General features: G+C 60.1%; 9 protein-coding genes across 9 annotated transcripts; 4 read left to right on the forward strand and 5 right to left on the reverse strand.

Annotated features, from left to right (window-relative positions):
• Positions 1 to 311: 311 nt before the first annotated feature.
• Positions 312 to 873, reverse strand: SPRG_09887 (hypothetical protein). Its single transcript, XM_012349636.1, has one exon. The coding sequence runs from the start codon at positions 839 to 841 to the stop codon at positions 434 to 436; it is 408 nt and encodes a 135-aa protein (XP_012205026.1). The 5' UTR covers positions 842 to 873; the 3' UTR covers positions 312 to 433.
• Positions 874 to 1,694: 821 nt separating this feature from the next.
• On the forward strand, positions 1,695 to 2,344 carry SPRG_09888 (hypothetical protein; the record flags this gene model as incomplete). The annotated part of the gene is made up of 1 exon (XM_012349637.1): positions 1,695 to 2,344. One exon carries the CDS (start codon positions 1,695 to 1,697, stop codon positions 2,313 to 2,315), a length of 621 nt encoding a protein of 206 aa, XP_012205027.1. The 3' UTR covers positions 2,316 to 2,344.
• Positions 2,345 to 3,385: 1,041 nt separating this feature from the next.
• Positions 3,386 to 7,803, forward strand: SPRG_09889 (hypothetical protein; the record flags this gene model as incomplete). The annotated part of the gene is made up of 10 exons (XM_012349638.1): positions 3,386 to 3,540; positions 3,584 to 3,965; positions 4,017 to 4,445; positions 4,469 to 4,578; positions 4,644 to 5,519; positions 5,574 to 5,697; positions 5,746 to 6,346; positions 6,394 to 6,614; positions 6,660 to 6,860; positions 6,913 to 7,803. 10 exons carry the CDS (start codon positions 3,386 to 3,388, stop codon positions 7,801 to 7,803), a joined length of 3,990 nt encoding a protein of 1,329 aa, XP_012205028.1.
• A 436-nt stretch (positions 7,804 to 8,239) lies between these two features.
• SPRG_20871 (hypothetical protein) lies at positions 8,240 to 8,763 on the reverse strand (the record flags this gene model as incomplete). The annotated part of the gene is made up of 3 exons (XM_012349682.1): positions 8,240 to 8,495; positions 8,542 to 8,559; positions 8,606 to 8,763. 3 exons carry the CDS (start codon positions 8,761 to 8,763, stop codon positions 8,240 to 8,242), a joined length of 432 nt encoding a protein of 143 aa, XP_012205072.1.
• Positions 8,764 to 8,889: 126 nt separating this feature from the next.
• SPRG_20872 (hypothetical protein) lies at positions 8,890 to 11,175 on the reverse strand. The gene is made up of 4 exons (XM_012349683.1): positions 9,546 to 11,175; positions 9,397 to 9,495; positions 9,222 to 9,350; positions 8,890 to 9,168 (listed from the first exon to the last, which is right to left on the reverse strand). The coding sequence occupies exons 1-4, from the start codon at positions 11,106 to 11,108 to the stop codon at positions 8,929 to 8,931; spliced, it is 2,031 nt and encodes a 676-aa protein (XP_012205073.1). The 5' UTR covers positions 11,109 to 11,175; the 3' UTR covers positions 8,890 to 8,928.
• A 1,212-nt stretch (positions 11,176 to 12,387) lies between these two features.
• Positions 12,388 to 13,233, forward strand: SPRG_09891 (hypothetical protein; the record flags this gene model as incomplete). The annotated part of the gene is made up of 2 exons (XM_012349639.1): positions 12,388 to 12,426; positions 12,451 to 13,233. 2 exons carry the CDS (start codon positions 12,388 to 12,390, stop codon positions 13,231 to 13,233), a joined length of 822 nt encoding a protein of 273 aa, XP_012205029.1.
• A 161-nt stretch (positions 13,234 to 13,394) lies between these two features.
• On the reverse strand, positions 13,395 to 15,588 carry SPRG_09892 (hypothetical protein). The gene is made up of 3 exons (XM_012349640.1): positions 15,364 to 15,588; positions 14,715 to 15,302; positions 13,395 to 14,661 (listed from the first exon to the last, which is right to left on the reverse strand). Exons 1-3 carry the CDS (start codon positions 15,431 to 15,433, stop codon positions 13,427 to 13,429), a joined length of 1,893 nt encoding a protein of 630 aa, XP_012205030.1. The 5' UTR covers positions 15,434 to 15,588; the 3' UTR covers positions 13,395 to 13,426.
• Positions 15,589 to 17,347: 1,759 nt separating this feature from the next.
• SPRG_20873 (hypothetical protein) lies at positions 17,348 to 22,631 on the forward strand. The gene is made up of 16 exons (XM_012349684.1): positions 17,348 to 17,591; positions 17,643 to 17,667; positions 17,722 to 18,020; positions 18,070 to 18,290; positions 18,338 to 18,393; positions 18,437 to 18,590; positions 18,645 to 18,732; positions 18,783 to 19,444; positions 19,492 to 19,690; positions 19,732 to 19,887; positions 19,935 to 20,522; positions 20,575 to 21,355; positions 21,399 to 21,456; positions 21,504 to 22,113; positions 22,165 to 22,304; positions 22,355 to 22,631. Exons 1-16 carry the CDS (start codon positions 17,352 to 17,354, stop codon positions 22,536 to 22,538), a joined length of 4,461 nt encoding a protein of 1,486 aa, XP_012205074.1. The 5' UTR covers positions 17,348 to 17,351; the 3' UTR covers positions 22,539 to 22,631.
• SPRG_09895 (hypothetical protein) lies at positions 22,561 to 24,795 on the reverse strand. Its single transcript, XM_012349641.1, has 13 exons — positions 24,760 to 24,795; positions 24,495 to 24,712; positions 24,371 to 24,446; positions 24,241 to 24,315; positions 24,122 to 24,181; positions 24,018 to 24,068; positions 23,918 to 23,961; positions 23,786 to 23,870; positions 23,575 to 23,731; positions 23,312 to 23,531; positions 23,161 to 23,263; positions 23,010 to 23,108; positions 22,561 to 22,961 (listed from the first exon to the last, which is right to left on the reverse strand). The coding sequence occupies exons 1-13, from the start codon at positions 24,769 to 24,771 to the stop codon at positions 22,599 to 22,601; spliced, it is 1,563 nt and encodes a 520-aa protein (XP_012205031.1). The 5' UTR covers positions 24,772 to 24,795; the 3' UTR covers positions 22,561 to 22,598.
• Between the last annotated feature and the right edge of the window lie 536 nt (positions 24,796 to 25,331).

Genomic DNA, 25,331 nt, shown 5'->3' on the forward strand with positions numbered 1-25,331 from the left:
TTTGTGAAAAGACGCGTTGAAATTGACCCGTCGACGCTAAAGGGCTGCCACCAATCCCTCTACATTGCATGCAGGTGGCGGCTGCCATCTTCGTTCGTGGCGATCAAGGGAATCATACTATTGATTTTCTATGTCCTTGGTGACGATCCGCGCTTCGGGATATGGCGGGTCCACCGCCTAGGCTGCGGTGTCGAGCCACTCTGGTCGGCAGTGCGAGCCGCGAGACCAGCCTCAACCACCCGCAACCATGGTAGAAACATCCCTGGCCCACCATGCTGGCTTACTAGCGTCGCTTTGAGCCGTGCGATAAATGGAAATCGCGCATCTGAGGTTATACATACCGGTATACCGGTTCATGGAGGACGTATGAAAGACGACGCGTGCGAGTTTGACTCCATTGCTTAATCCATCGAGTCGACTCTGGACGACGTGCTTACTGGGGCAGAATCGGGGTGTACTCGGCGCGGTCGTTCTTGACAAAGAGGCCGTAGACGATGAAGACGGCGCCAAGAATGAAATGGAACCACGCCGTGTACATGCCATAGTCGTTGAGCATGCGGTAGGTGTAGAAGCCGAGGAAGATGACGTAGAGACCCGACCCGATAAAGCTCTCAAGGAGGCTGAACCACTTGAGCGGCAGCTTCCAGCCGAGCGCGGCCGTCGAGAGAAGGACGAGCGCAAAGAAGAGCTGGTAGAGGCGGAGAAAGACGTTGGCGACGTCCAAGCGCGCCGGCGTCGAGAGGTACGTGTCGTCCGCGAGCGCGTAGATGGCCGCGATCGTCGAGAGGACGCCGCATACGGCGAGGAGGAATTGGTGCACCGCGTTCACAGAGATGGTCATCGTGCGCTGGCGTGGCGAATGCAGTTGTGAGCATCCCGTCCCGTCGCCGACCGAGATGTACGTTCTGGGTGCGGTCTTGTTGAAGTTGCGTGTTTTTAGTTGAAAGTCATCCAAACGTACGGTATTTTTGCAGCTACCTCCGTTGTGCCATTGTGTCTGCGCATGGGCGACGACGTAGAACTCCTAGACGTCGCTCGATAGCACGCTCGATAGAAAGCATATAGGCACTCGTATTGGGCTATGATCTTGCGATCGTGTCCCGTTGAGTAGGATCGGCGGTCGTTCCATGACCATGTGAAAATACGGTAGTTTTGAAAACCAGCGCCACGTGGGTGCTGGTTCGGCTTCTCGAGTGGCAGGCGGCAAGACAGCGAACCAGATTCGCCGCAGTCAGTTGGACTCAGTTGGGCGAAGTTGGGCGGCAAGCGTCTGCATCTGCACGGTCGATGGACGACGCACGCACAGACTCACGCACCTGCCGCGCGTGGGTGATTGTAGCTCGCCGTAGGGTCGACACACTTGGTCGACACAGTTTTTTCTCGACGGAGCTCGTGGTTGCGACGGCGCGTCGCCCTCCACCGAATACACGTTTCATTGCACGCTTACTGGTAGCTTGCACGCTTGGGGACATTGGCGCTTGCATCTCCTGTGCAGCTGATCCAACGTGCATGTTCTCTGCTACGTCGTCGGCAGATTCGCATCTGGATGTCATGACGTGGCGCCCGCTGGTCCCAGCACCGGTCGCGAATCATGCAATGTCGGCGGCTATTTCTGGCCGAGCCAAGATGGAGGCGCTGGTGGGCGCCATGGTCGCCCGCGACACTGCACGAATCACGACGGTCGAACGCACTATATGCTGCATCTCGTGCGCTTTGTCTTGCTGTGGTATTCGCATCTTCTCGCGTGGTACCACTGGTTTCTGGCGCGGGCGTGGACGTCGCTGGATGAGCTGCAAGAAGACGATGTGGACCTCGAGGCCGAGGGAACGCCACATGCTGACGCGGAGGCTACGACACTTGCGCCAGTGACGTCGACTTTGCTGTCCACGGACGAGGTCCGCAGCGACAACCAAGTCGATGACACGCCATCGGCGACGCCAGACTCGCTCGACACAGTGTTGCACATGATTGACGGCTACATCGACTGGCTCGCAGCATCGCCGCGCGAGCTCATCGAGGTCGACAACAACAGCAACAACAACCAAGCCGAAGGCGACGACGGAAAGGTCAAAGGACGAGCCGATTTGACGCCCGAAGTCGACACCGAGATTGGGATGACGACAACGACGTTAGCCAGGACAAAACCACCGGCGAACCAGACACGAAGCAAGCCGCCGACATCCAAGCTCGGTCATTTGGCCGCTGTCGCGCCAGCCAAGGGAGCGAAGCGGCCACTTAGAGCAGGCGCCGAAAGCGACGCCCGCCCGCGCTTTGTGACCGTGTCCCGCAAGCGCAGTTACTTTTCAAAGGCTTAAAGGAGGTAAACTGCATTGGCGCCCTCGAGGATTGGCTTGTCGTTCATGCGTTGATGTACGTTTACTGGATTGCCTTGCCAAGCGTGTTGGCGTGGGGTCGACGCCTGGGCCTGGACGAGCCGCATAAAATGAAGTATTTTTCAAGCTCCGTCGGTCGTAAAGCGTGCCACCCTTCTTCATCTAGGGCCCGTGAGTTGGTTGAACTTGGGTGCTGGGAGCGACACAGGTATACGAGGGAATATTTCAAGTCGTAATTTTATTCCCTAGAGAGTACTCGTCGCCGTGAGGTTGATTCTTCTTCTGGTCGTGTTGTGTCTGGTTTGGCCAAGACATGCCAGGCCGATGCTAGCGTGTATCGCTGGAGAGTTCGACTCCAGGAAGCGAGTACCCGAATGTGCGTGGATAGGGCTAGGTGCAATGTACGGATAATGTCCGGCATTGAATGTCTGGTAGCGACCCTATACGGTACCGATGGTCTCATCCGGCACAGCCTCTCTTTCTATCCACAGCGCCACCATTCTGCATCGTCTCACGTCGCAATCTGCCCTGGAGGCGTAACGTAATACAACTGCCTGCTTTCTCGAAAATCGCTCATCCCCCGCTGCGTTGTCTGCGTCGTTCCGTGAAAGCCACCACAGTCGCCGCTCTCTGGTCGTCGCCCAGCATTTGCATCAGGTTGGTCCATGTCCAGTAGCGCTGCTGCATCACTAATCGGCTTCAACTGCTACGGGTCGAGATCGCACTAGTACTATTTTGCGCCTCGGAGTGCTATGTCGGAGATTGCACTTCTGAGGGGACAATACATTGTACACAGTGCCGTACTCCGTCGATCCCGGAATCTAGAAGATATACCGGTACAGATGCTGCTGGCTGTCCCTACCGACTACGCATGCACTTGGCAACCGGTGGCTGATGGACCGGCTAACAGACGTACATGGTGTCCCTACCACAGATCGCGTTTCGGCGCATTTGATTGGCCGAGTCTAAAGCAGCACGCCACGGATTGGCTGTATCTTCTGACATATCTTTGATTTGCCTCCGAGCCCTCAGTTCCAGATTTGTAGCGTCGCATGAAGAGCCTCTTCGTGCTTGCAGCGCTGGCTGCCGCGCCGATCGCGGCGACGCCCGACCCGACCTACTGCCCCAACATCTTTTACCAGGCCGGCAACCTCATTCTGCAGAGCCCATTCCTCCTCTCGCAGGACGCCAGTGTCACCAATGCATGGTGCGTCGCGTCGCCATGCTGCAAGAGCTGACTCTTTATGTAGCCACTCGTGCATTGCCAAGCTGGCGGCGCAGCAGACGTATGCACCCTTGTGCTACGTCATCGGCATGCCCGGCTACGACCCAGCGTACTCGATTGCGCAGGACTGCCACTGCCTCTCGCTCGGGCTCACGGAGGCGTGTGCGCAAGCGTGTTTGCCCAACCCGATATGCTCGGCCAGCTCGATGCGCGCCGAGTGCACGGCGTGCGTCGCCAAGAACGCGCCGTCGACCTGCGACCGCAACGCCTGGTCGCTGCCGTGCTACGAGACGTGCCAGAACCCGAGCTGCATCACCGAGTGCAGTGCGGGGCCGCAGTGCCACCCGTCGGATGCCATCTGCGCCGCCTGCGTCTCGCAGCAGTCAGCGTCGTGCAGCACCTCTGTGGTACGAATCAACTCAAAACCACGTGGAGACACGCCTTACCGCAGCGGTTAGGCGAGCTACGGGCGTCCGTGGAGCGCCGCATGCACGGCCGGTTGCTACTCGAGCACGTGTGCCAAGCAGTGCAACCGCGTCTGCGGCGACGGCTTTCTCACGGCCGACGAGCAGTGCGACGACGGCAACACCGACCCGGGCGACGGGTGCGCACCCAACTGCCAGATCGAGCCCAACTTTGCCTGCACCGGGACAACGACGAGCACGTGCCACCTCGGGTCGTGCGGCGACGGCGTCCTTGAAGGCAAGGAGACGTGCGACGACGGCAACCATGTAAGTGGCGACGGCTGCTCGTCGGCGTGCCAGGTCGAAGTCGGTGCATCGTGCACCGGGACACCGTCGCGATGCACGGCCGTTTGCGGCGATGGCGTCCTCGCCAGCGGACTCGAGGGCTGCGACGACGGCAACCTCACGTCCGCGACGGGTGCAGTGCCAACTGTGTCGTCGAAAAGGGCTACAGCTGCGCCGCCACTACCGCGCGCAAGTCGCAGTGCACACCAGTGTGCGGGGACGGCTACGTCCTTCCCAACGTTGAGCGCTGCGACGACGGCAACACGGCGTCGTTCGACGGTTGCAGCAGCGTCTGCCAAGTGGAGCGGGGTACACTTGCTCCACGGGGTCGGCCAGCACGTCGACGTGCGCTGCCACCTGCGGCGACGGCGTCGTTGCTTTTCCTATCGAGGCATGCGACGACGGCAACCATATTTCCGGCGACGGCTGTTCGTACTCGTGCTCCGTCGAGGAGGGCTTCCAGTGCGCGGGTACTGCACCCTCGACATGTGCTCCGGTCTGCGGCGACAGTCGTCTCGAAGGCACCGAAGCGTGCGACGACGGCAACACGCTCGACGGCGACGGCTGCGATCCGTACTGTGCGATCGAGACGGGCTGGGCATGCTCGAATGTCGACGCGCCCAACTCGGTGTGCAAGCCGATTTGCGGCGACGACATGGTCACGGGGTGGGAAGAGTGCGACGGCACAACCCCAGGCTGCGTCAACTGCAAGCGCACGACGCCCGGCCCGTCCGAGTACGAAGACGACCTTGTACTGGCTACGATTACAAAACCACCTCCCAGGTGCGGCAATGCGATCCTCGAGACGGGCGAGCGCTGTGACGACGGCAACACCAAGTCTGGTGACGGCTGCACGTCGACATGCACGATCGAACCGGGCTACGTGTGCAGAGGCACCAACTGCTTTGGTGTCTGCGGCAACAGCATCAAGACGACCAGCGAAGGCTGCGACGACGGCAACACCAGATCCGGTGACGGCTGCTCCGGCACGTGCGCTGTCGAGACAGGCTACCGATGTACCGTAACCAGCGCGGGCAGGTCGTCGTGCAGTCCTCTCTGCGGCGACGGCCGCGTGCTCTCGCCCGAGACTTGCGATGACGCCAACGCCGTGGCTGGTGACGGGTGCAGCAGCACGTGCACGGTCGAAGCGGGTTTTCGGTGCAGAGCCAATGCCAACGGTGTCTCGTCGTGCACGCCTATCTGCGGCGACGGGTAGGCTTGCAACCGATCCCAGTTCATGTTTCCATCATCGATACCGTCCATTAGGATCAAAGCGGCCTCGGAAGCATGCGACGACGGCAACACCAGGGCCGGCGACGGCTGTAGCGCCACGTGTACCATCGAGCGCGGCTTTGCTTGCAGCGGCACCAAGCCCAGTTTGTGCGCGGCGGTACGCTCCAGCATCACGTTCAACGATGGTGATCGACGACTCGTCTAGGTGTGCGGTGATGGTATTGTCGCTGGGTCCGAGGCCTGCGACGTTGGCAACACGGCGGGCACGGCCGGGTGCTCGAGCACGTGTCGACTCGTGCCGGGATTCCAGTGCTCTGGTAGCCCGTCCGTGTGCTCCCGCGGCGTGTCGTGCGGTGACGGGATCGTGTCGCCTGGCGAGCAGTGCGACGACGGCAACACCAAGTCGGGCGACGGATGCAGCCACCGCTGCCGCACCGAGGCACTGTACACGTGCAACGGATCGGCGCCGTCGACGTGTGTCAAGAGCAACTGCCGTAACATCCGGCGCGACTGGGCTGCGCTCTCGGCCCAAGACAAGGCCAATTTCATGACGTGCGTCGACCGCATGTTCCAGAGCGGGTACTACCAAAAGCTCACGGGTGTCCACGTCTACAGACCCAACGACCAGTACGCACACCACACCAACGGCTTTGTGCAGTGGCACCGCAAGTGGCTGCTCATGGTGCAGAACCTTCTCCGGTCCATGGGCGGCGTCTGCGCTTGCATGGACCTTCCGTACTGGGACTGGACGCGAGACGCCGCCAACATGCAGTCGAACGGCTGCCGCAACAAGCTCGAATGCCACCGTACGAGTTCGCCACGCTTTGCACACGATATTTCATGGTGATTGTAGCTGTCTTGCGAGAGTGGGGCGGCGGCGGCTCGACCAGAGGCACGTACAAGACGGTCCCTGTGTACAACGACCCTGCGAGGGGATCGCCGTCGGGCCGTGCCACCGGCTACTGCGTTGTGAACGACATTACGAGAAACTGGCGCGCGGGCATGACCCTTGGCCGGTTCTCGACTGCATACGACCCCAACTGCCCCGTGCTCCGTCGTGGCTGGGGTGACACCGTACACTCGCTCCTTTGCTTCTTCTTGGTGCTTACAGCGATGTAGAGCGACGACAGCGGGTATTACTCGGTGCCCATGGCAACCACGTCCTTCCTGCGCCTCGCCTCGAATCTGGCGCGGGCGACGTCGTACCGGTCGTTCATTCCGATCGCGCTCGGTGACATCCACGTCTTGCCACACAACAACAACGGTGGGTTCCTCACGACGTTTATCAGCCCCGCCGACCCGGTCTTTCTCTTGCACCACGTACGGATATGGTCATGCATATATGGACATCCGGCCTGAGGATGAGGGGTAGGGCAACGTCGACCGTGTGTATGCGCTCTGGGAGGCCTGCCACGGGTGCACCCGCCCGTCACGCACGACACGGACAGTCGAGGGCACGTGCTACGTCGGCAGCAACAGCGGCGACGGCATCAACGAGGAAATGAGCTTCTTGACGTACGACGACATCGGCGGTGGCCGGTACAACATCGTCGCCTCGGACGTTGCCACCGACTTTGCCGAGTGGATGCCGCAAGGGTTCCGTACGCCCGGCGACATGATGGACACAACGTCGCTTGGCGAGTACGCGTACCGGTATGGCTCGAACGCCTTTGACAGCCAGCTCTGGACGGCGAGCGGCTGTTCGACCAAGCAGCCGTCGGCCGTGCTGCTCGCCGAGCATCCCAACTTTGTCGCGTTGAAAGCTGCTGCCGACATGAACGCGACCTCGTCGTACAACGACGCGGAGACGACCAAGTACCTCGATTGGGTCCAGAACCTCCTCGACAAAGTCCGCTCGTTCGTCACGTCGCTGCAGCAGTCGAACCTCTTTAGCCTGCCGTTCGCCCAAGGCTTGCTCGGACACCTTGCGTCGCTCGACATGTATGTGGTCGACGTAGCAGCCACGTGCGAGTGCATGCACGTCAACAAGCTTCTCCTCGGGCGGTCGGCGGCCGGTGACTACAGCGCCACGTGCCACGACGTCTCGCCGGCCTTTCAGCGGCACTGGAACAAGACGTTTCGCGAGACGCGCAGCTGCTTCCATCGGCTCCACAACGCGGACGAGGTCGACGTGCTCCAGCGCCGGTACTGCGACGTGATCCTCAACCCCAACTTTGACGCGGCGCTGCAGTCCTTCCTTGCCGATGTCACGAGTGCGCTCGCGCCGTCGCTCCTCGAGAGCCTCGCCAACTACTTGAAGTAGACGTCGTTCGATTGCGGGTGTGTCGTAACCGCATGAATGTTGTATTGATACCACCCTTGCAATACTACAACATAAACAATGGCAGTAGAGGTGGAGAGATGAAGAATCGAGGGTACAACGCTGTACTTCGACAAGCAGACTTTTATAAGAAAGCCGACTCTACCGTGTTTGCGGGGCTGGTCTCGCAGCTCGCACTGCCGACCAGAGTGGCTCGACACTGCAGCCTAGGCGGTGGACCCGCCATATCCCGAAGCGCGAATCGCCACCAAGGACATGGAAAACAATAGTATGATTCCCTTGATTGCCACGAACGAAGATGGCAGCCGCCACCTGCATGCAATGTAGAGGGATTCGGAGCAGCCCTTTTGCATCGACGGGTCAATTTTAACGCTTTCATCCCAAAAAACGCGCTTTTTCACGCGTGCTCAAGAGAAGATTAGACGTTGTCGGTCTTATCCTTCTTGGCTTTGGGGGGTCCTTTCCGCGTCGGCGTCTTGCCCTTCTTCTTCTTCGACTTGGTTGATTTCTCAACGAGACCGCCGAGCTCCTTGGCTTTTTCTCGCTGCGCCGCGAGGATCTCGGCTTGCGTTTGCGCGACTTGGATCTCTTTTTTGGTCGCAATGTCCGGCTTCTTCTTGGGCTTGGCTTGGACGACCACGATCGGCTTGCGGCGCGCCCACTCGCGCAAGCATCTACGCACGACATGGGATCGCCGACGCCGTCTTTCGCGTCTCGTACCGGATCAAGCCCCACAAACTAGAGAGCGCGTTGATACATGTCAGTAGAGCGAGGGAGCGCCTACCACGGACAGGTGGCAATCATAATGTACGTGAGACTCATGACAACCATGTCGATGGTCTTGCCAGTCAGCGCCTTGACCATGCCATAGAGGAAGACGCAGTAGAGGACGCAGAGGATGCGAACCACGATCTCGACCGCTACGATCTTATCGAGCTTCATCAGGAGTTTCAAGGCATTGGTTTCAACACTAATTTCCTTGGCTTCGTCAGGCAGCCCTGCGGACGTGCCACGTCATGGGCAAATGGCCACACAGGTGACAACTCTGCAATGTCTTTAGTGCTGACGTCGTATAGAGGAAATGGCGTGTGCGATTTCTTAGCGGTACTAGTTACATTGGTAGTCGGAGAGCGCCGAGAGGAGCGCGCTCTTTGGGGGCTTGGCCTTTGGCGTCGTCTTGGCCTTCTTCGCCGTTGCACCCAGCACGATTGGCGCCGCCGGTCGCTTCCGACTGGCGTTGAGCAGCGCCTCGTTCTCTTTTTCGCGCGGCTCGTCGTGCGCGTCTGTGGACGTCTCGGGCGTCGCAAACGAGCTGTTGGAAAACACAAAGGCCTTGGACGTCGACGACTAGAAAGTGAAATCTTAGTTGACTGCGCGACGACGGGGCTGACTGTATGTACCGTGGGAAACATCTTGCACGTGTCGGCGATGCGCGCGAAGGATGACGACGTGGACGTGAGGGAGTACGACGTGCGCTTCTTGAGCGTCGGTACAGCGGGTGGGAGCGGTCCCCGCAAGCTCTTGACCAGCTAGTATGGCACGGTGGGTGGCCGTCCGGACGCGATACCACTGTACCTCAAACGAGTCGTCCATGTCGTCGTCGAGAAGCGTCGGCAACGCTTTGGTTTTTTGCCGGTCCCCCGATGCATTCGCTTTCTGCAGCTGGGCCATGCGCTAATGTGCTGCGTGAGTCGCATCCTCGACCACCAACGTGGTAGACGTACGTGCATGCGCCGGTTGATCTTGGCTTTGGCCGAGAAGAGCTTCATTTGGCGCGCTTCCCGCTCGTCGTCGTCGGAAACAACGACGTCCGCGACCGCTGTCTCTCTGTCGTCTTCGTGTTCACTCTCGGATTCGGACGACGTAATGTAGATCTGGGGTTGGTGCAAGAAGCGGTCGCGGAGTTCTCGCTCCATGCGCTCTTCCTCGTCTTCGGCCTCGTTCTCGTTGGCCTCTTCGTCCGACTCGAGGAGCCCAAGACGCGCCGCTTCCTGCTTGCTGCCATCCGCGGCGACGAGGTCGTTGAGGTGGAACCGACCGCGCGCTTCGCCATTGCTAAGACCCGTCGAGAAGATGCGGCGGTTGCGCCCAAAGCCTTCGCGCACGTTCCGCATGACCTCGGAGATCTGGTCGCGGTCGCGGGCCGCCATGTCGTCGCGGAACGCCTCGTCCGCATCCTTGTCCTTCTCGTCGTCCGAGAGCTCGTCGACGATGTGCTCGAGGTCGTCTTCGCGCAAGGTCAGCGCCTTGGCTTCCTCCTCGCGCTCCTTGTCAGCCTCGGTGGACGCGACGGGGACGCCAAAGCCAAAGTCGCCGAGCCCGCCAATCTGGAGCACGTCGTCTTCCGCTTCCTCTTCGGCCTCCGACTCGACAAGCCCCGACGTCTTTTGCCCGAGCCGCTTGCGCTGCTTGGTGTTGGCGTCTTCGGCCGCCAGCATCGCGCGGAACTGCGCCGCCTTGTCCTTGGCGCGCTGGGCAGCGGCGTCGGAGTCACTTTCGTCATCGGCGTCAGCTCCGTCCTCGTCGTCGCTCAAGGCGGTAATACGACGCTTCGTCCGGCCCTTGGCCTGGACAACGGTCGTCTCGTCCTCGTCCTCGGCGTCATCGGCGTCATTGCCCTTGACGCTTGTATCCAGCAAAGGCGTGACATCGTCGTGGATGGCATCGGGCGCTTCCGGCGACGCGCTGCCGTGCCGAGGGTTCTTGTCAGCGGGTGGCGCGTCGGTCGGCCGAGCGGCGCTGTCGTCGTCCAGAGTCGGCTCCAAGCCATTGTCCATTGCGTCAACGTCAACGTATTCCTCTGCGTTCGACGCGGCTTGGTTCTCGGGCTCACCGTCGACGTAGTCGCTGTCGTCGTCGTCGTCGTCTGGATCGCGCGTCGAGGCCAGTGTCACCGCGTCGTCTTGCTGCTTCTTGAGCGCGTTGAACTGAATGCGAGCTTCCTCTTCTTTCTTGAGGTGCTGCTGCTGCTCGTGGTGGTTCTTGTAGCCAAAGAGCTTGGCCATGCTGTCGGCGCCTTGCGCGAGCGCCGTCTTCTTGATCTGACCAAGCATGCGCTTCTTGCCGTGGAGGAGCGGGTGCGCCATGGCGCGCGCCACCGGTATTTGCATCGCGTGCTTCTCCTTCGAGGGCGACAGCATGGCGGGGCGTGCTGCCGGCGCCGGGCGCGTCTTGGCTCGCAGCTTCTGCAGCAGCTCGTCCTTCTTGGAGCGGACCTCGTCCTGCTGCTTGGCGTCGGTCTGGCGGAGGCTCATGAGCAGGTCCTGCGTCTCGGCCGCGATAGCCATGGCCTCGACCTCGGGCGACGGGGAACCCCGCGGTCGCCGTCGTTGTCGTCGTCGAGGTCGTCATTGTCCAAAACCAGCTTTGGGTCGCATCTCCATACCGGTGCTCCAACATGGACGCGTGTGTTTTAAACACTCAGCCCAAAACATCACCCGAATGTTTGGCGCACCTCCAGTTCTTAGTCGATGGACTACATGTGCAGCGCGGAAGAGCGGCCAAGGTCCATGCTCTTCAAGACGGCACGCATGTACGTCATCTATCGTGACTACTTCATTGCGTCTCGAAAGCGACGCGGTAGCTCCACACGCGAAACACGTGGAATAGTGACAGAATCATGAGGCGGAGACGTCCTGCGAGCGCGAGAGCCGCGTCTGCAGCCGCCATGTTGTTGTCGTCGGGCCTCGTGACATGAATCTTGTAGTTTATGGCACCAAGGACAAAGCTGCTAGCGTTCCGTGAAGTGCCACTGCGCCACCTGTCGCTTGGTGCAACGAGAGCACTGCATATAGCGGTCCATATACGTCTGTCCTCCAAAGTCCATGCCCTTGCAATCTTGACGATTGAGCGGTGATATGTGGGAACGCTAGTACCCTGCCTGCGCCACCGCCTCCTGGTCTTGCCGCGTGCGGCGCTGCGTTAATAACACCCCTCGTGTTTAATACAGTCGGAATCAAACACAGTGGCACCAATGGCGCCCGCCGGGAGATTACCCGCCACCGCACTGGCCAATCACATCCATCGACCGCCTAAATTATCCGGACACCACCGGATAACCTGTTCCAACCGATAGCCTCTCACTATCGATTCACAATAGAGAATGATACCGCAAACCTCTATCAATGAATACAATGACACCCTCTCAAGGGTCTCAAGGATCTCCTCGGTAGCAACGGCGACAACCTTCTGCGCTGCAGCCACTTGCCCTCGCGAAACGACTGGCGCGACGACGGCGTGGGATTGGACTTGGTCCTGGCGAGACCGTCATCGTTGTGCCAAACCCTTCGAATCGAACGCGACCCCCCACGAGGTGTCTTGTTGAGAAGGAAGAAGATCGCTGCCAAGCCAGCCATGCACGCCTGTGGAGCTCCAAGCCATGCGTCGCAACCCTCGAGACGCGTGCCTGCGGAATAGCTGCTAGAGAGAGCGAGAGAGAGAGCGAGAGAGCGAGAGCTAGCGAGAGTGAACGAGCGGAGAAGAGGGAAACGACCAGCCTAGCACCCGGATATAAATAGACGCGGAGCGATCTTCGCGTACAAGGTGGTCATTTTGCTTTTGGCTGCGATGCGAACAGTGTACCTCGTCGCCCTCTTGGCCGCGCAGGTCAGCGCTGAGGAGCCTCGCCAGTGCGGAGGCGTCGGCTTCAACGGACTCACAAAGTGCCCTCCGCAGTATGCGTGCACGTACGTCAACGCATCGCTGAGCCAGTGCACACCCGTCGCCCATCGCTACCTGCGCCGGCGCGAAGCAACCTCCGACCCTCCCACGGACGCATCCACGGACGAACCGACCGATGCACCCACGGAAGAGTCCACCGATGCCCCCACCGACGAACCGACTGATACTCCCACGGATGAGCCGACCGATGCTCTCGACGAGCCGACGGAGGCTGTCACCGATGAGCGCACCGATGAGCCGACGGAGGCTTTCGTCGACGAGCCGACCAAGGCTCCGACCGACGAGTCGGGTGATGTCCTCGTTGACGAGCCGACAGACGCCTCCACGGCTGAGCCCACGAGCGCTGCCACGGCCAAGCCGACAGACGCACCGACGAAGGCTTCCACCGACGCCCCAAAGGGTGCCACGCCCAAAGCAACCGAAGAGACCGCGTCGCTCACGACCAACGTCGGTGGTATTGTGCCGACGACTGCGCCGTCGCCCAGTGACGTCGCGATCCGGTATGGCCAATGCGGCGGCTTGAGCTTCGACGGCCCCGTGCTCTGCCCCGATGGCTTTGCGTGTCAGTTTAGTAACGAGTACTACTCACAGTGCGTCCCGATCCCAGACCTGCCCGGCGTCCGCACGTGGGGCCAATGCGGCGGTATCAACTACGACGGGCCCTCCGACTGCGAAGTCGGCAGCTACTGCTTCGAGTGGTCGGACTGGTACTCGCAGTGCCTGCCGATCTAACAGCGTTCTGCTAATTGTCGTAACACGTCTTGTCTACCTCATGTCTTGTCTACCCGCTTCTACTGGCGGCATGCTTCTTCTTCTTTCCCGTCTCGCAGACGAGCTCTCACGTCGCCAGCTCTCGACTTCAAGTCGCGAACCTCCTAGTACATATCCAACGTCCGTCGTGCATATTCACCATCAAGTCTACTGTCTACGCATCCGAGTTCAAAAGCAGGTGCAGCGCCATCGGGTCGTTGATGCGAAGGGCCTCCATGCGCATGAGGATCCACGGGTCCAGCGACACCTCGCGGGCCTTGTCGATGCGCTGGCCCAAGTGCAGCCGGCTCTCCGCTTCGTACGCATGGAGATTCGGAATGGGCACGGCAAACGCCGATGGCGCGTGGAACTGCGTGCGTGTTGGCACGGGGCGCGGCGGTGGCTCGATCTTGGACGGCACGAGCAGCTGGAGGCAGTCGGACGCACACGACAGGAGCCGCAGGTACACGTCAGTGGCCTCGTCCGCCCGCGGCCAGTCGACACGCCACCGAGGGTATTCGGCCACTTGCTGTGCGAGGCCTTCGTTGCGGCTGCGCGCGCGGGCCGCGGCGGCGTCGACCATGTGGAACATGCCGGTCAGCGCCTTGCTGTCGACGATGATGTCTTGGAGGTACGGCGCGTTGGCGTGCAAATCGCGCTTCGACAAGTCGGGCTTGACAAAGGTGCGCGCGTTGACCTTGTCGCGGAGCGTCCGGAGCTTCCTTTGGTGGTTCCCGAGCTTTCGGTCGTCGTCGGGTGTCCAGATCTTTCCGTATGACGGCGGTCGGAAGCGCCGGCCGCGGTGCAGAATCGAGAGGTCTTCGTACGTCTCTTGCAAGAGCGACGGGTAGTAGAACTGGAGCGGTCGCTTCTTCTTCCGGCCCTTGCGCTTCTTCTTGATGCACTGGCGCTTGACATGGTTGTGGCTATGGCAGAACGGGCAAAACCAGTCGCCCGAAGGGACGTCGGTCAACGGCGGCACGAGGCAATAGAGGTGGTACTCGTCGTCGCAGCAGTCGCACAAGATGATCTGCGAGAGGTTCGAGTCGCTCGAGCACAGCCGACACGCCTTGGTCTGCTGCCCGATCGGTGTCTGGAGGCAGCGCGGACACCACCACGGGTCAACGTCGTCGAGCGGGTGGTCCATCGGAAGGCAGTCGTTGTGGTACACGGCAGGACACCGCTCGCAGCACGCGAGCGTCCCGCTCTTGCCGCAGACCTCGCACTGCGTTCTATTGGCCATGCCCGGTGCGCGACGGTCCCACGGCGCGACCGGGAGGTCGTGTAGCGTGAGGCTCTCGGGGATGGCCGCTTCCGGGTGCGGCTTGCGCACGGGCGACGACGGCGCGGAAGGAGCCGACTCGGCGCCGCTGCTCACGCCGCTGTCGCTGCTGTCGCTTTCGGCAGCGTCTACGACAAGAAGGGTATCGGACATCGCATTCTCACGGGACATGGAATGGTACCCGAGGCAAACTCGAGCCGGCGTTTCCGCAAGGAGGACGACACGGAGGAGTGGGAGTTGTCCAATGCCACGTAGGCGCCGTCGCCGATACGGTGGAGACGGACAATGAGCGGGTCGCGTGCCGGCGCAGTAATTGGCAGCGTTGGCGGGACCGCCGTGTAGCCGCCCTCGACCTTGCGGAGACGGACACGGAGGCAGCGAGGTAAAAAGTTGCCAGGTGCGACATGGCGGCGGGCCAGCTGTTCCGGCGATGCGCCGACCGGGGCTCGACGCGGCGCCGTGTACTCTTCGCTGTCTACGTACGTATCGTCCTTGCCATCGTCGTCGTCGTCGTCGTCGCCATCCACGTCGTCGTCGTCACCGTCGTCGGGGTCGTATGTGGCCGGCGGGCGGCGGCGCGGCGTACCCCCATCGGACCCGCGGCCCTTGGGCGTTGATGCTGCATCGCTCGTCTCGAGGGCCTTTGGAGGCGCAACGCGGCGGCGCTTGCAGCGGCACATGTCGCTAATGAGCCGTTCGACCGGCGGCGGGGCGGCGTCCGTCGTCGCATTTTGGGCAGCGGGGACGGCCGAGGTATCGAGCGCCACGACTAGGTAGAGGGGCCCATGAGCGCGTTGGTTTGACCTACACGTCCGCAGAGTCGGTCGTACCTCGGCTCTTCCCGCAGGTCTCGCATGGCTCGTACTGCATCTGGACGTGGCCACGGCCGAGCTTGAGCATGGTAGCGTCGGTCGTATGGGCAGGTCAAAGTCGTTTCTCGGCGAGTAAGCCTACGCGGTCGTGGTCGTCGTAGGCGCGGTCTGGGTAGCGAGCTTCAGGCCCGCGGACTCGGCGCTCGTGGACGGGATCTGCCGGCGGAAGGCCTAGTGTTACAGTGTACACCCATACAGTGTACAAAGTGACACCGGTCGAAGGAGTGGGACGGCCCAATATTATTTTACAGGCGACCCGGCGCCCCCCGCATTTTAATAGCGTATTGCAATCTCGATTGCAATTGTTGTATCGGATTCGGCAGACATTGCATTGTATTACATTGGGTCATCCTGTTTTTAACACAAGGTGGGGGTCCCTACCCCGACCCCTAATGGGCCCGGGCGCTCGAATTCAATACAATACCACATGGAGCGTGAAATACAATGATTTTTTCACCACAATCTTCATACAAAACATAGGTATTGAAGGCTTTTGATGCTTTAAAAATGCATTCATTTTATACACATCGCGCACGTCCCAAGCGCCCGCTTCTTTGCTAACCCCCAGCGACTAGCCATCGCTCGACTAACTAAACGACGATATCAAAACCAGTAGCATAAGCATTCTTCTGCTCCCACTACTCCCTTTCGGATCACATCAAAGCATTGGCTGTCACAACATGACGTTGCACGTGTAGATGGTCGGTTCATGGACTTCCAGAAATTTGGTAGAGGTCCTTGGCGGACGAGGCCATGGCTTCATCACCGCCGCCAGCGACCGAACGCAGCCGCCAGCCCAGTACCGTGCAAGCTATGGCTATGAATGCGAGTCTAATTGCTAGACTCATCTAACTGTAAACTGGGTGGACACGTCCGCAGCCACTCGTTTCTGATCGAACGGTTGATAAGGACGTGGCGCTGTAGTTGGCATTTCGTTATCTGCAGTGGCGGCGGTAGTGTTGCTTGAAGCCTGGCATTATCACGAACAACGGCAATATGAGCAGCGCAACGCAGACCACGCTTCGCACTTTCGCACGCTGGCGGTCGCGAGGTTGACGTTGCAAGAAGCGGCCACTGGCTCCATTCCAGTGGAAGAAGCCATCTTCCTGGTTGTACCCGCTTCGAATCTCGATCCAAACCCGTCGATGAAATGGAGGCTCGAGCTGGGTCAATGGAATTCCCTGGCGCTCCATGTGTACGAGTCAATGCTGCCAACCGACTCGGTCGCTCCAAGCTAATCCCTGTACGAGTTCCCGTAGTACTACATCCGCAAAGATAGGATAGGTGTAGCTGAGGTGTAGGCATGCAAGGAAGGGTCCATAAACTGCGTATCGACCCTTGGCACATGTGAGTTGCACGGACGCAGGACACTTGGTCGCATTGCGCTCTAAACGTTCGGTGCTGAGGTGCATACCGCTGGTCCATTGTCATCTCCAAGGCTACCACGAGCCATTGGCGACTATTAGCGGCGACCGAGCTGCCATATCGTCGTCCATATCGATAGCGTGAACGATCATTCTGCAGCGCACGCCTCTCCCCATGGCGCCTGTACCCAGCATGCCACGTCGCAGTACGTATCCTGGGGTCAGCAGTGGAAGGTCCACTCTGCGCCCCTTCCGCATCTCGACAGCGTTGCGATCTTTGCAGAATGTTGGCCGCCGATATCTTTCATGGCGACCGTCCATCATGCATGCGATCATCGCGCCAAGCAGTCTCGTCCAGCGACCTCCATATTGGCGTCTACCTCGGCGGAGGCAGCCTCGTCGACCTGCCTCCTGGCGATGGCCATCACGCGGCAGCGACGTGATCCAACGCTGTGATTGGTCGGCGTGTCCCATTTTATTATATATCGTGGGGTTTGTATGGAACGGCCGGCCTCGAAATAGATTTCGGAATAAAAATACGCCGTGGGATGGGATTTCCACTCTTTGGCCGGGACAAAGACCATGAGCAGCGCGACCGACGGCGCTCCGCGGGGCGGCCAATGCGTCGAGGTCGCGGTCCGCGTCCGGCCGTTCCTGCCCAAGGAGCTCCTGCGCAGTCCCGACGGCGTCGGCGCCATCCGCATGGACCATGACCGCCGGGCGATCGAGATCGCAACGCCCAACTCGTCGGCCCAATTCTACTTTGACCATGTCCTCGGGCCCGACTGCTCGCAGGCGCAGATGTACGAGGAGACGCTGCAGGTACGACGCATGTGTATCGGCGGCGACTGAGCCATCTATCGTCGTTTGTAGCCCAAGATCGACCACTTTCTCAATGGTACGGCGATCATGGCCTGTACGGGCAACGAGCAATGATCATCGGGCAATGTAGGCTTCAACATCACCGTCTTGGGCTACGGGCAGACGGCCAGCGGCAAGTCCCACACGATCGGTAGCGGTCTGAGCAACCAAGACGAAGACGAGTGGGGCCTGCTCCCGCGCATGCTTCACGACGTCTTTGCACGCATCGCGATCGAGGACGAAGCCAACGTGTCTGTCTCGTTCCTCGAGATCTACGGCGAAGACATCCATGATCTGCTTCTGCCGCTCACGAGCTCAAAAAAGGCCGTGAAGCACGCGTTGCACCTGCGTCAAGATCGCTCCGGCGTCTTTGTGCAAGGCGCGCGTGAGGTATTACCCCATTCTCTTCCACGCCATCGAGTCGACCACCGCGACGCAGGTGCCTGTCACGACGCCCGAAGATGCGCTCGAGCAGCTTCGTATTGGCTGCTTGACGCGCATCACCGGCAGCACCGAGATGAACGACGTCTCAAGTCGGTCCCACGCCGTGTTTACCTTGACGCTGGTGCAGAAAACCAAGCGATCCGAGGACAAGTCGTTTCTTGACACGATGACGACCATCTCCAAAGTGACATTTGTCGACTTGGCCGGCAGCGAACGGTCTCCTTCCATCCTCTCTGCTCGCTACTCAACGTATGTTCGCGTAGACTCAAAAAGACCATGGCCGACGGACAGCGCATGAAGGAAGGCATCCAGATCAACGGTACATTGACCTCGCGATCGCGTCGTTCAAGTAGTGTCTCCAGTGGGCCTCCTCGCGCTCGGCAACGTCATCAACGCGCTCGGCGACGAGAAGAATCAAAAGCGCACCGACACGGCCGCGTTCGTGCCGTACCGCTCGTCTAAGCTCACGCGACTGCTGCAAGACGCGCTGGGCGGCAACAGTCGGACGCTCTTTGTGTACGTTATTCGCGTATTTTTATCCATGGCGCCGACGGGGCTTGTGCGTCACAGAGCCTGTGTGTCGCCCGCCACGTCCAACGCCGCCGAGAGCCTCAACACGCTGCAGTACGCCAATCGCGCCCGCAACATTCAAAACAAGGTCGGTGCGTCGATGGCACGAGCCGAATTTACTTTGTTTCGACATTGTAGGCGGTCAAGAACCTCGACCCGCGGTCGGCCGAACTCACGAGCTTGCATGCGTACATTGGCGTGCTCCAGCGGGAGCTCGTCAAGACGCTGTACGTGGACCCGAACGCGCCGGACCGCGCGGCCAAGATTGACATGCTTCTGCAAGACGCCAAGATTCAGCAGTTTTTAAAGCAGCTCCAGCTCCACGCGAGCGACGGCGTGTTTGCCCCGACCGCGCTGCTGACGCACGCGACGTCACGGGTATCGCCTGGCGACGAGCCGCACGAGGATACGAATAGCGACGACGACGACGACGACGACGGTGTTGACCCGACGTTGATTCCGGGGATTTTGAGCATCCTCGAGTGCTGCCTCGAGAAGGAGGCCGTGTTGACCGACTTTAAGCAAGCCAAGGTGGACATTCAGTGCCAAATGCAAGCGTGGCAGCTCAAGAAGCGGCGCGAGACGGCGCGCTGGGACACGTTGCGCCAGCAAGCCAAGCCGCTCGAAGCGCAAGTCAAATCAAACGCTGTCGAGACGTGGATGCAGCAGCTGAACGCGCTCCAGCAGGAAAAGCTGAGCAATGCCAACAGTGCCAAGGTCGACGAAGCGCTGCGAGAACTCAGCGCGCAGCTCCAAGCCCACAAGAAGGTCGCGACCGTGCTTGCGTACACCCAAGAACGGCACGTGTTGCGTTTGTTGCCATGCGACTGACTCGATAGTCGAGTAGTGCTCAAGACGCCCACGATCGCGTGCGCGAAGCCGACGCCGAGCTCGGAAAGCTCCAGGAGCGGCTGCACAAGCAAGAGCAGCACTGCAAGTACACGGTCAAGCTCAAGGACAATGACATTCAGCGGTACCGCGACTTTCCGCAAGCGTGTGCCAAGTGGAATCACTTGGGTGCGCTCGACTACTTTGCCGACCTCGAGGTATGATGTTGCTGCGATGGAACATATGGACCGTCTCGTAGCTGCACTTTGGCGCCGACACGGTGAAAAAGATGGTCCGGCAACTGAGCATCAGCGAGCAGTTGGCACTCAACTGGCTCGAGCGTCACCCGCCGCATTTGCCCGACGCGTCGCCGGCCATCCAAGCACACATGGCCCACATCCTCGACACGATCCAAGTACGTCGAAAGTGACGGCACGATAATAATGCGTGACGCGGTACTAGACGCGGCTGACGTTTGAAGACACGGAGGCGACGCTCATGGAGTCGCTGCGGAAGCGCACGGCGCTCTTGACGCAAATGCTGAACCGAGGCTCGTCCAAGGAGGCCCAAGACGACATTCGCCTCGCGCTGACGCGCATTGAGAATGCGATCCAGCTCGCAACCGACACGCTGCAGCACTTGGAGTCGGCGACGGACCTCACGCAGCTCGTGCCGACGGACGAGGCGAGCGTCCGGGACCTCGTGACGCAGCTGATCCTGGCGCTCGAGCACAGCGAGCGCATGCAATACCACTTGGCCGACAAGCGACCGACCGAGGCGAGCCCGACGCGGCTGGGCGCCTCGATGGCCTCGTCGTCCATGGCGCTCGTCCGTGAAGAGTACGAGCAACAGCTGCATGCGATGAAGGTGGCCCACGAGCAAGAAAAACTGGCGTGGATCAGCGCGCAAAAGGAGCAAGAGTGCAGCGTGACGCAGACGCAGTGGGACGAGCTCCAGGACGAACTGCGCGACGCGCGCAAGCACATTGACGACCTCAGTAACCAAATCGACGACTTGCAGCGGCGAGAAGTAGCCTTCTCGGCCGTCCACGTACGTGTGATTATGCTTGTATATGGATGCAAACGATGTACTATGGTTGTAGAAATGCCAAGAACTCATGGAGGAGCTCGGGCTCCAGGAAGGCGAGCGCGAGATTCAGATGAAAGAGCTCGCGGTCAAGTGCCAACAGGATCTCGACCGCCTCTTGGCGATGAAGCAGGAGAGCCACACGGCGCTGCAGGCCATTGTGCAGCAAGTGATGCTCTGCGACAAGGCGCTTGGGACGACGTCGCGACTGGACTTTCCTGCCAAAATGCCGCTGACGATCCAAGTGCAGCAGTGCCAGCTCATTTTGCGCGACTTGGAAAAGACAATTGAGTCGCGCGTGCTCTCGCGCTTGCGCAACCTCAAGCTCGCGTCCGACATGTGCGACGAGCTCCAACTGGGCACGTCGGTGCCGGTGCCGGTCGGCATGGAGCGTGCCGTGTGGCTGAGTCTGATTGACAAGCAGTCGAAGCTCCAGAAAGACATTGCCGAGACGCTCCAGCGCTTCCACGGCGACATGTGCGTCTTTGCGATGTTTGATTCGATTGGCGAAGAAAACGCAGACGAGCTCGCGCAGCTCACGAAGCAACTGCTTCTCGAAGGCACGCTGCCGCTCCACGAGCTCAACATGCAAGAAGACATGACGTTGCTCGAGCTCCTCGAGCAAATGAAGGACTCTCGGTGCCGCGACCTTGAAATGTGCATGCACAAGACGCGCGACTTGTACCTCGAGCTCCAGTTTACGACGGCCGATATCACGGCCGTGAGCGACGCGGTCGTCGCCACCTTGTCGTTTCCTTTTTCGCCCGAGAATCTCTTGCAGCGCCTCTTCAACACGGGTACACGAGCCTTGTCGCGAAGCTCTTATGCATTTCGTGTTAGGAGGCTCGATGGACATTTCCAGCCAAGGCCTCTGCTATATGCACACGCTCTGCACGAGGTAGCCGATGCTTTTCTCGACGGCTGAGACGATGGTGTCGTCTCTAGTCTCGACTTGATTCGCCAAGCCCGCTTGGAGGTCCACGATGCGATCCATGCCATGTGGTCCAAGGAAGAGGCGCTCTACAATGCGACCGTGACGCAGAGCCCCAAGCTGGCGCAGCTGCCAATGGCCAAGTCGCCGCCGAAACTGCACCGCCACGAACGCTTTGTCACGAACGCGTCCATGTCGCGGCTCTGCGAGCAGACGGCGCTCTGGGCGCTGCGCGTGCGGCGCATTGTGTGCGGCAACTTGCGCCTCCTCGAGGACGAGCTCGACAGCTTTGGCATTGAAGACGTGCAAGACCGTATGGACTTTCTCGTCGGGTCGCGCGACCGGAGTCTCTTTTTAACCGAGCGGAACCTCTTGGCGCACTACCACCACGAAGCGCAGCCGTACACGACGCTGGACGAAGAACGGCCCGAGACGATGGACCTCTTGCACTCGCTGGACCCGTACCACGACAGTCTGGGAGCCGAGCTCGCGATGGCGCTCCGCCCCGCGCTTCTCGACGACCTGGAAATGGAGTTGGCGTCGTTTCAAAGCGTCCAGACGGTACTCGAGGACGCCAAGGTCCGACTCGACTCGCTGAGCAGCATCATGAAGTGTGTGGCCCAGGTACGTTGTATCGTTGTTTTGTTTCAACTTTGTATCAAGTACGATGTGTAGATTCGCGAGTACAACAAGAAGATCAACGAGTTTGAAGCCGCGGCCAGCGACAGCGACCGGCTCTTGGACCGTCGCGGCAGCTCGCTTCGACTGCTGGAAGAGGAGAAGTTTCGCAAGACGGCGGCCAAGAAGTACCCCCAGTACGACGACACGTTGCTTTGGTCGATCGTCGGCAATCTTATTTGTGTAGGCTGGTGCAAAAGGTGCGGGACGAGGTAGAAAAGTGGACGGACCAGTCGGAGCGCGGGTTTGAACTCGACATTCTCGGCGACGACCTCCAAGCGCTCTTGCGAGACACGATGCAGTACAACACGGAGTTTATGCACCTGAGTCTGATGAAGAACACGCGCACCAAGGTCAAGCGGCTCTCGTAACACCAGCGTTAAAGTATCAACTTGATACATAGATATATATACACGATTAGATAGGAGAGATTAGGTCCAGAGAAAGCCAAAACTCACTTCGAGCATGGACGAAATGCCGCCAAAGCCGGGTAGCATCATGCCGGGGTCGCGGAAGAGGTACTCCTTCGGCGCCTCGGGCGCGTAAAAGAGGGCCGAGTGCGGGACCGACCTCGGGCTCTTCTTGCGGTGCGGTGCGACGACGGCGACGGGCGACGGACTCGCGAGGTCGAGGTCGTCGTCGAGCTCCGTGTCGTCGTCGCTAAAGACGCTAATGGGCCCGTCATCCTCGCTTTGGTTGTCGAGGAGGCTTTTGCGCAAGGCATTGCTACTCCGACGGCCCTTCTCCACAGACGACGACCCTTGCTTCTTGAGCCACTCGATCGTCGTGTTGGCCTACACGAGACGCTCGAATGACATTATATCCAGGTAAGGTCGTCGCACGTCGTGGAGTTGATGGGTGAGGAGCTTGATCTGGTCCCGCAGCTGCTGCACGAGGAGCATCTGCGTGTCGGCGTTCTTGACCGGCGTGTTGGAGATGCACTAAGATGCGCCATCTTAGGACGCGACTCGCTTCATGCACGACTTGGTGTACCTGGGCGCGCGCGGCGTACTGGAGCGTGCTGAGGTTTTCCTCGAAACAGAGATCGCTCGGCGCGAGGCAGACGACCATGATCGTGATGCTGTTGCCACCCAAACTACAACGGAGGAGGATGAGCCACGTATTTGTCTCTTGAAGCGCGTGCCTGTGTTTGAGGAGCGACGTGAGCTTCGAGTCGCGGTACGGCACGTGCGTCTTGGCGAGCGCCGAGTTGCTACTGCTACTGTTGTTGTTGCTCGCTTCGTCACTGAGGATCTGGATGACTTGGCGCAGCACAAAGAGCGACTTGTTGATGCCAATCGACTCTTGCAGCGTCACGCCGCTCGCGCCCGTCTTCATGATGCGCTCCGAGCCGGCCAAGTCGACTGCAAGACATCAGCCGATTGCATCGTTGTGGAAGGCGCGTACCGAGGCAAAACTTGGTCGTCGTGACAACGCTGGGGTTCTCGGCGTCACTCGACTCGATGTAGAGCGTATAAATACAGTGCGAGCGCGACGACGACGCGTTCAAGTTGGTCGTCGCCATGATCTTTTGCTTGATCGCGTCGTGGAAGACGGCCATCATCTAGCATCCACTCCATCATGAGCCGTCCGGTGTCTCGACGAGCGCAGGTCATACGTCGGCGGCCGAGGTGCAGTCGACCATCGTGAGGTCTTCGACGTAAAACTCGTGGTCCGGCGACCAGCGCAAGCGCAGACAGCGGCTACAACCAGATCCATGCGTGAGCCCTTGGCCATCTCGTTGGATTACTTTTGGTTGTGGAGCGTCGGCGCCGGGTTGAGGAGGTCGAGGATCTAGGACCGCCGAGCCGACATGAGTGCTTTGCGTGAGGGCTAGGGTTAGGTCGTACTTGTTCGTTGTAGATTTGGACGCACGAGCACTTGACGCGGTAAGTCTTGTTCTAAGACGACGTTGCACACTGAGCCTGTCTGTAGTGGGACGAGGTCGTCGTACCTGGACCACGGACGCCGTCTCGATCGCGTCGAAGAGGTTGATGATCACGCGCGGGATGATCTGCGCACGAGAGATCGGTGAGTAGGAAGGAGGCACATGGTTGGTCGCAAAGAACGTACGCCGATGCGCGCCGAGCTGACGGCCACGTTGGCTCGCGACTGCACGCGCTCGCGGCTCGCCGTGCTGTTGGAGCGCTGCAGCACAAGGCGTGAGCGACCACAGACGCTGGCAGGATCGAGATCGCATTACCTCGTACGAGTAGCCTTCCATCGTGAACGTCTTCCCGGACCCGGTTTGGCCATACGCAAAGAGGGTCGCGTGGTACCTAATGGCGCACGCATGACGCACGTCGCTCGCAACCTCGAGCGCGTACCCTTCGAGCACGCTCGCGATCGACTGCTGGACGCCGGCGGCCTCGTACATGTCTTCTTGGCTGGACTTGGGCCCGAGGACATGGTCAAAGCGGTACGTCTTCTCGGGCGACGCGTTGTTGAGGCGCAGGCGCACCATGTGGTCGTCCCACTGCAGCGTCCGCGACGAGTGGCTCTTCTCGGACGATAGCTGCGGCCGGACGCGGACTAAGACGCGGATCTACGTGGCAGCCTGAGGTGCCAAGACGGCCATCGGCGGCTCGGTACCTTGCTGTTCATGAGGAAATACCGTCAATGTGCCAGCTATTTCCAGCTGCGACGATCTTCGCTTCCAGTGCGTGACCAACGCCTTTTGCCACCCAAATCGTGGTATCCGGACAATATCCGGAAACCACTCACCGGATACCGCATCGAGTATCCGGCGACCGCGCCCGTTGCGATCCGCGCGCGGGCCTGGCGTGCCCGACCGGCTTCTCGCGCCACAGGCCGTCCAACAGGCTGGAGCAGAGAACGCACGCGACCTATTTCGACTCGGAATGTGGCGTCGTGGGCGTCAAAGGCAGTGGGCGTGCGATGGGTGGTGGTTGTCGAGTTCACGTACCATGTACTAACTGAACTTTGGAAGATGGAGAAAAGGCTGCTGCTCGTCCAAGGCGAGGTGTGATGGAGCGGCCCTCGACAGCGCCAGTCGTGCGACAAGGATGTGGATGGGCGATTTGCACGCAACTGGCGCGTTCGTATCGCAGTAGCTTTCGTGGGCTCCGTACACGCTTCCACGGGACACCGCGTCGAGTACACTGTAGATGAGTCATGTGCGATATCGTATGGAGCGCCAAATC

The sequence above is a fragment of the Saprolegnia parasitica genome (genome assembly GCF_000151545.1).
Source record: "Saprolegnia parasitica CBS 223.65 unplaced genomic scaffold supercont2.56, whole genome shotgun sequence".
NCBI classification, from domain to species: domain Eukaryota; phylum Oomycota; class Saprolegniomycetes; order Saprolegniales; family Saprolegniaceae; genus Saprolegnia; species Saprolegnia parasitica.

Excerpts from the sequence above, each read along its gene's own strand:
- SPRG_09887 (XM_012349636.1), bottom strand. The coding sequence starts at position 841 with ATGACCATCTCTGTGAACGCGGTGCACCAATTCCTCCTCGCCGTATGC.
- SPRG_09895 (XM_012349641.1), bottom strand. Across the intron at positions 24,182-24,240 it reads TCAGCTCGGCGCGCATCGGC|ATCATCCCGCGCGTGATCAT; the intron begins GTACGTTCTTTG and ends TCTCGTGCGCAG. Across the intron at positions 24,069-24,121 it reads AGACGGCGTCCGTGGTCCAG|AACAAGACTTACCGCGTCAA; the intron begins GTACGACGACCT and ends ACGTCGTCTTAG.
- SPRG_09892 (XM_012349640.1), bottom strand. The coding sequence starts at position 15,433 with ATGCTCAAGCTCGGCCGTGGCCACGTCCAGATGCAGTACGAGCCATGC. Across the intron at positions 15,303-15,363 it reads GACCTGCGGGAAGAGCCGAG|TCGTGGCGCTCGATACCTCG; the intron begins GTACGACCGACT and ends CCCTCTACCTAG. Across the intron at positions 14,662-14,714 it reads CCGGCTCGAGTTTGCCTCGG|ACGCTGCCGAAAGCGACAGC; the intron begins GTACCATTCCAT and ends TTCTTGTCGTAG.
- SPRG_20873 (XM_012349684.1), top strand. The coding sequence starts at position 17,352 with ATGAGCAGCGCGACCGACGGCGCTCCGCGGGGCGGCCAATGCGTCGAG. Across the intron at positions 19,691-19,731 it reads ACTACTTTGCCGACCTCGAG|CTGCACTTTGGCGCCGACAC; the intron begins GTATGATGTTGC and ends ACCGTCTCGTAG. Across the intron at positions 20,523-20,574 it reads TAGCCTTCTCGGCCGTCCAC|AAATGCCAAGAACTCATGGA; the intron begins GTACGTGTGATT and ends CTATGGTTGTAG.
- SPRG_20872 (XM_012349683.1), bottom strand. The coding sequence starts at position 11,108 with ATGGCTATCGCGGCCGAGACGCAGGACCTGCTCATGAGCCTCCGCCAG. Across the intron at positions 9,496-9,545 it reads AGATCAACCGGCGCATGCAC|CGCATGGCCCAGCTGCAGAA; the intron begins GTACGTCTACCA and ends GCAGCACATTAG. Across the intron at positions 9,169-9,221 it reads CGTGCAAGATGTTTCCCACG|TCGTCGACGTCCAAGGCCTT; the intron begins GTACATACAGTC and ends TTCACTTTCTAG.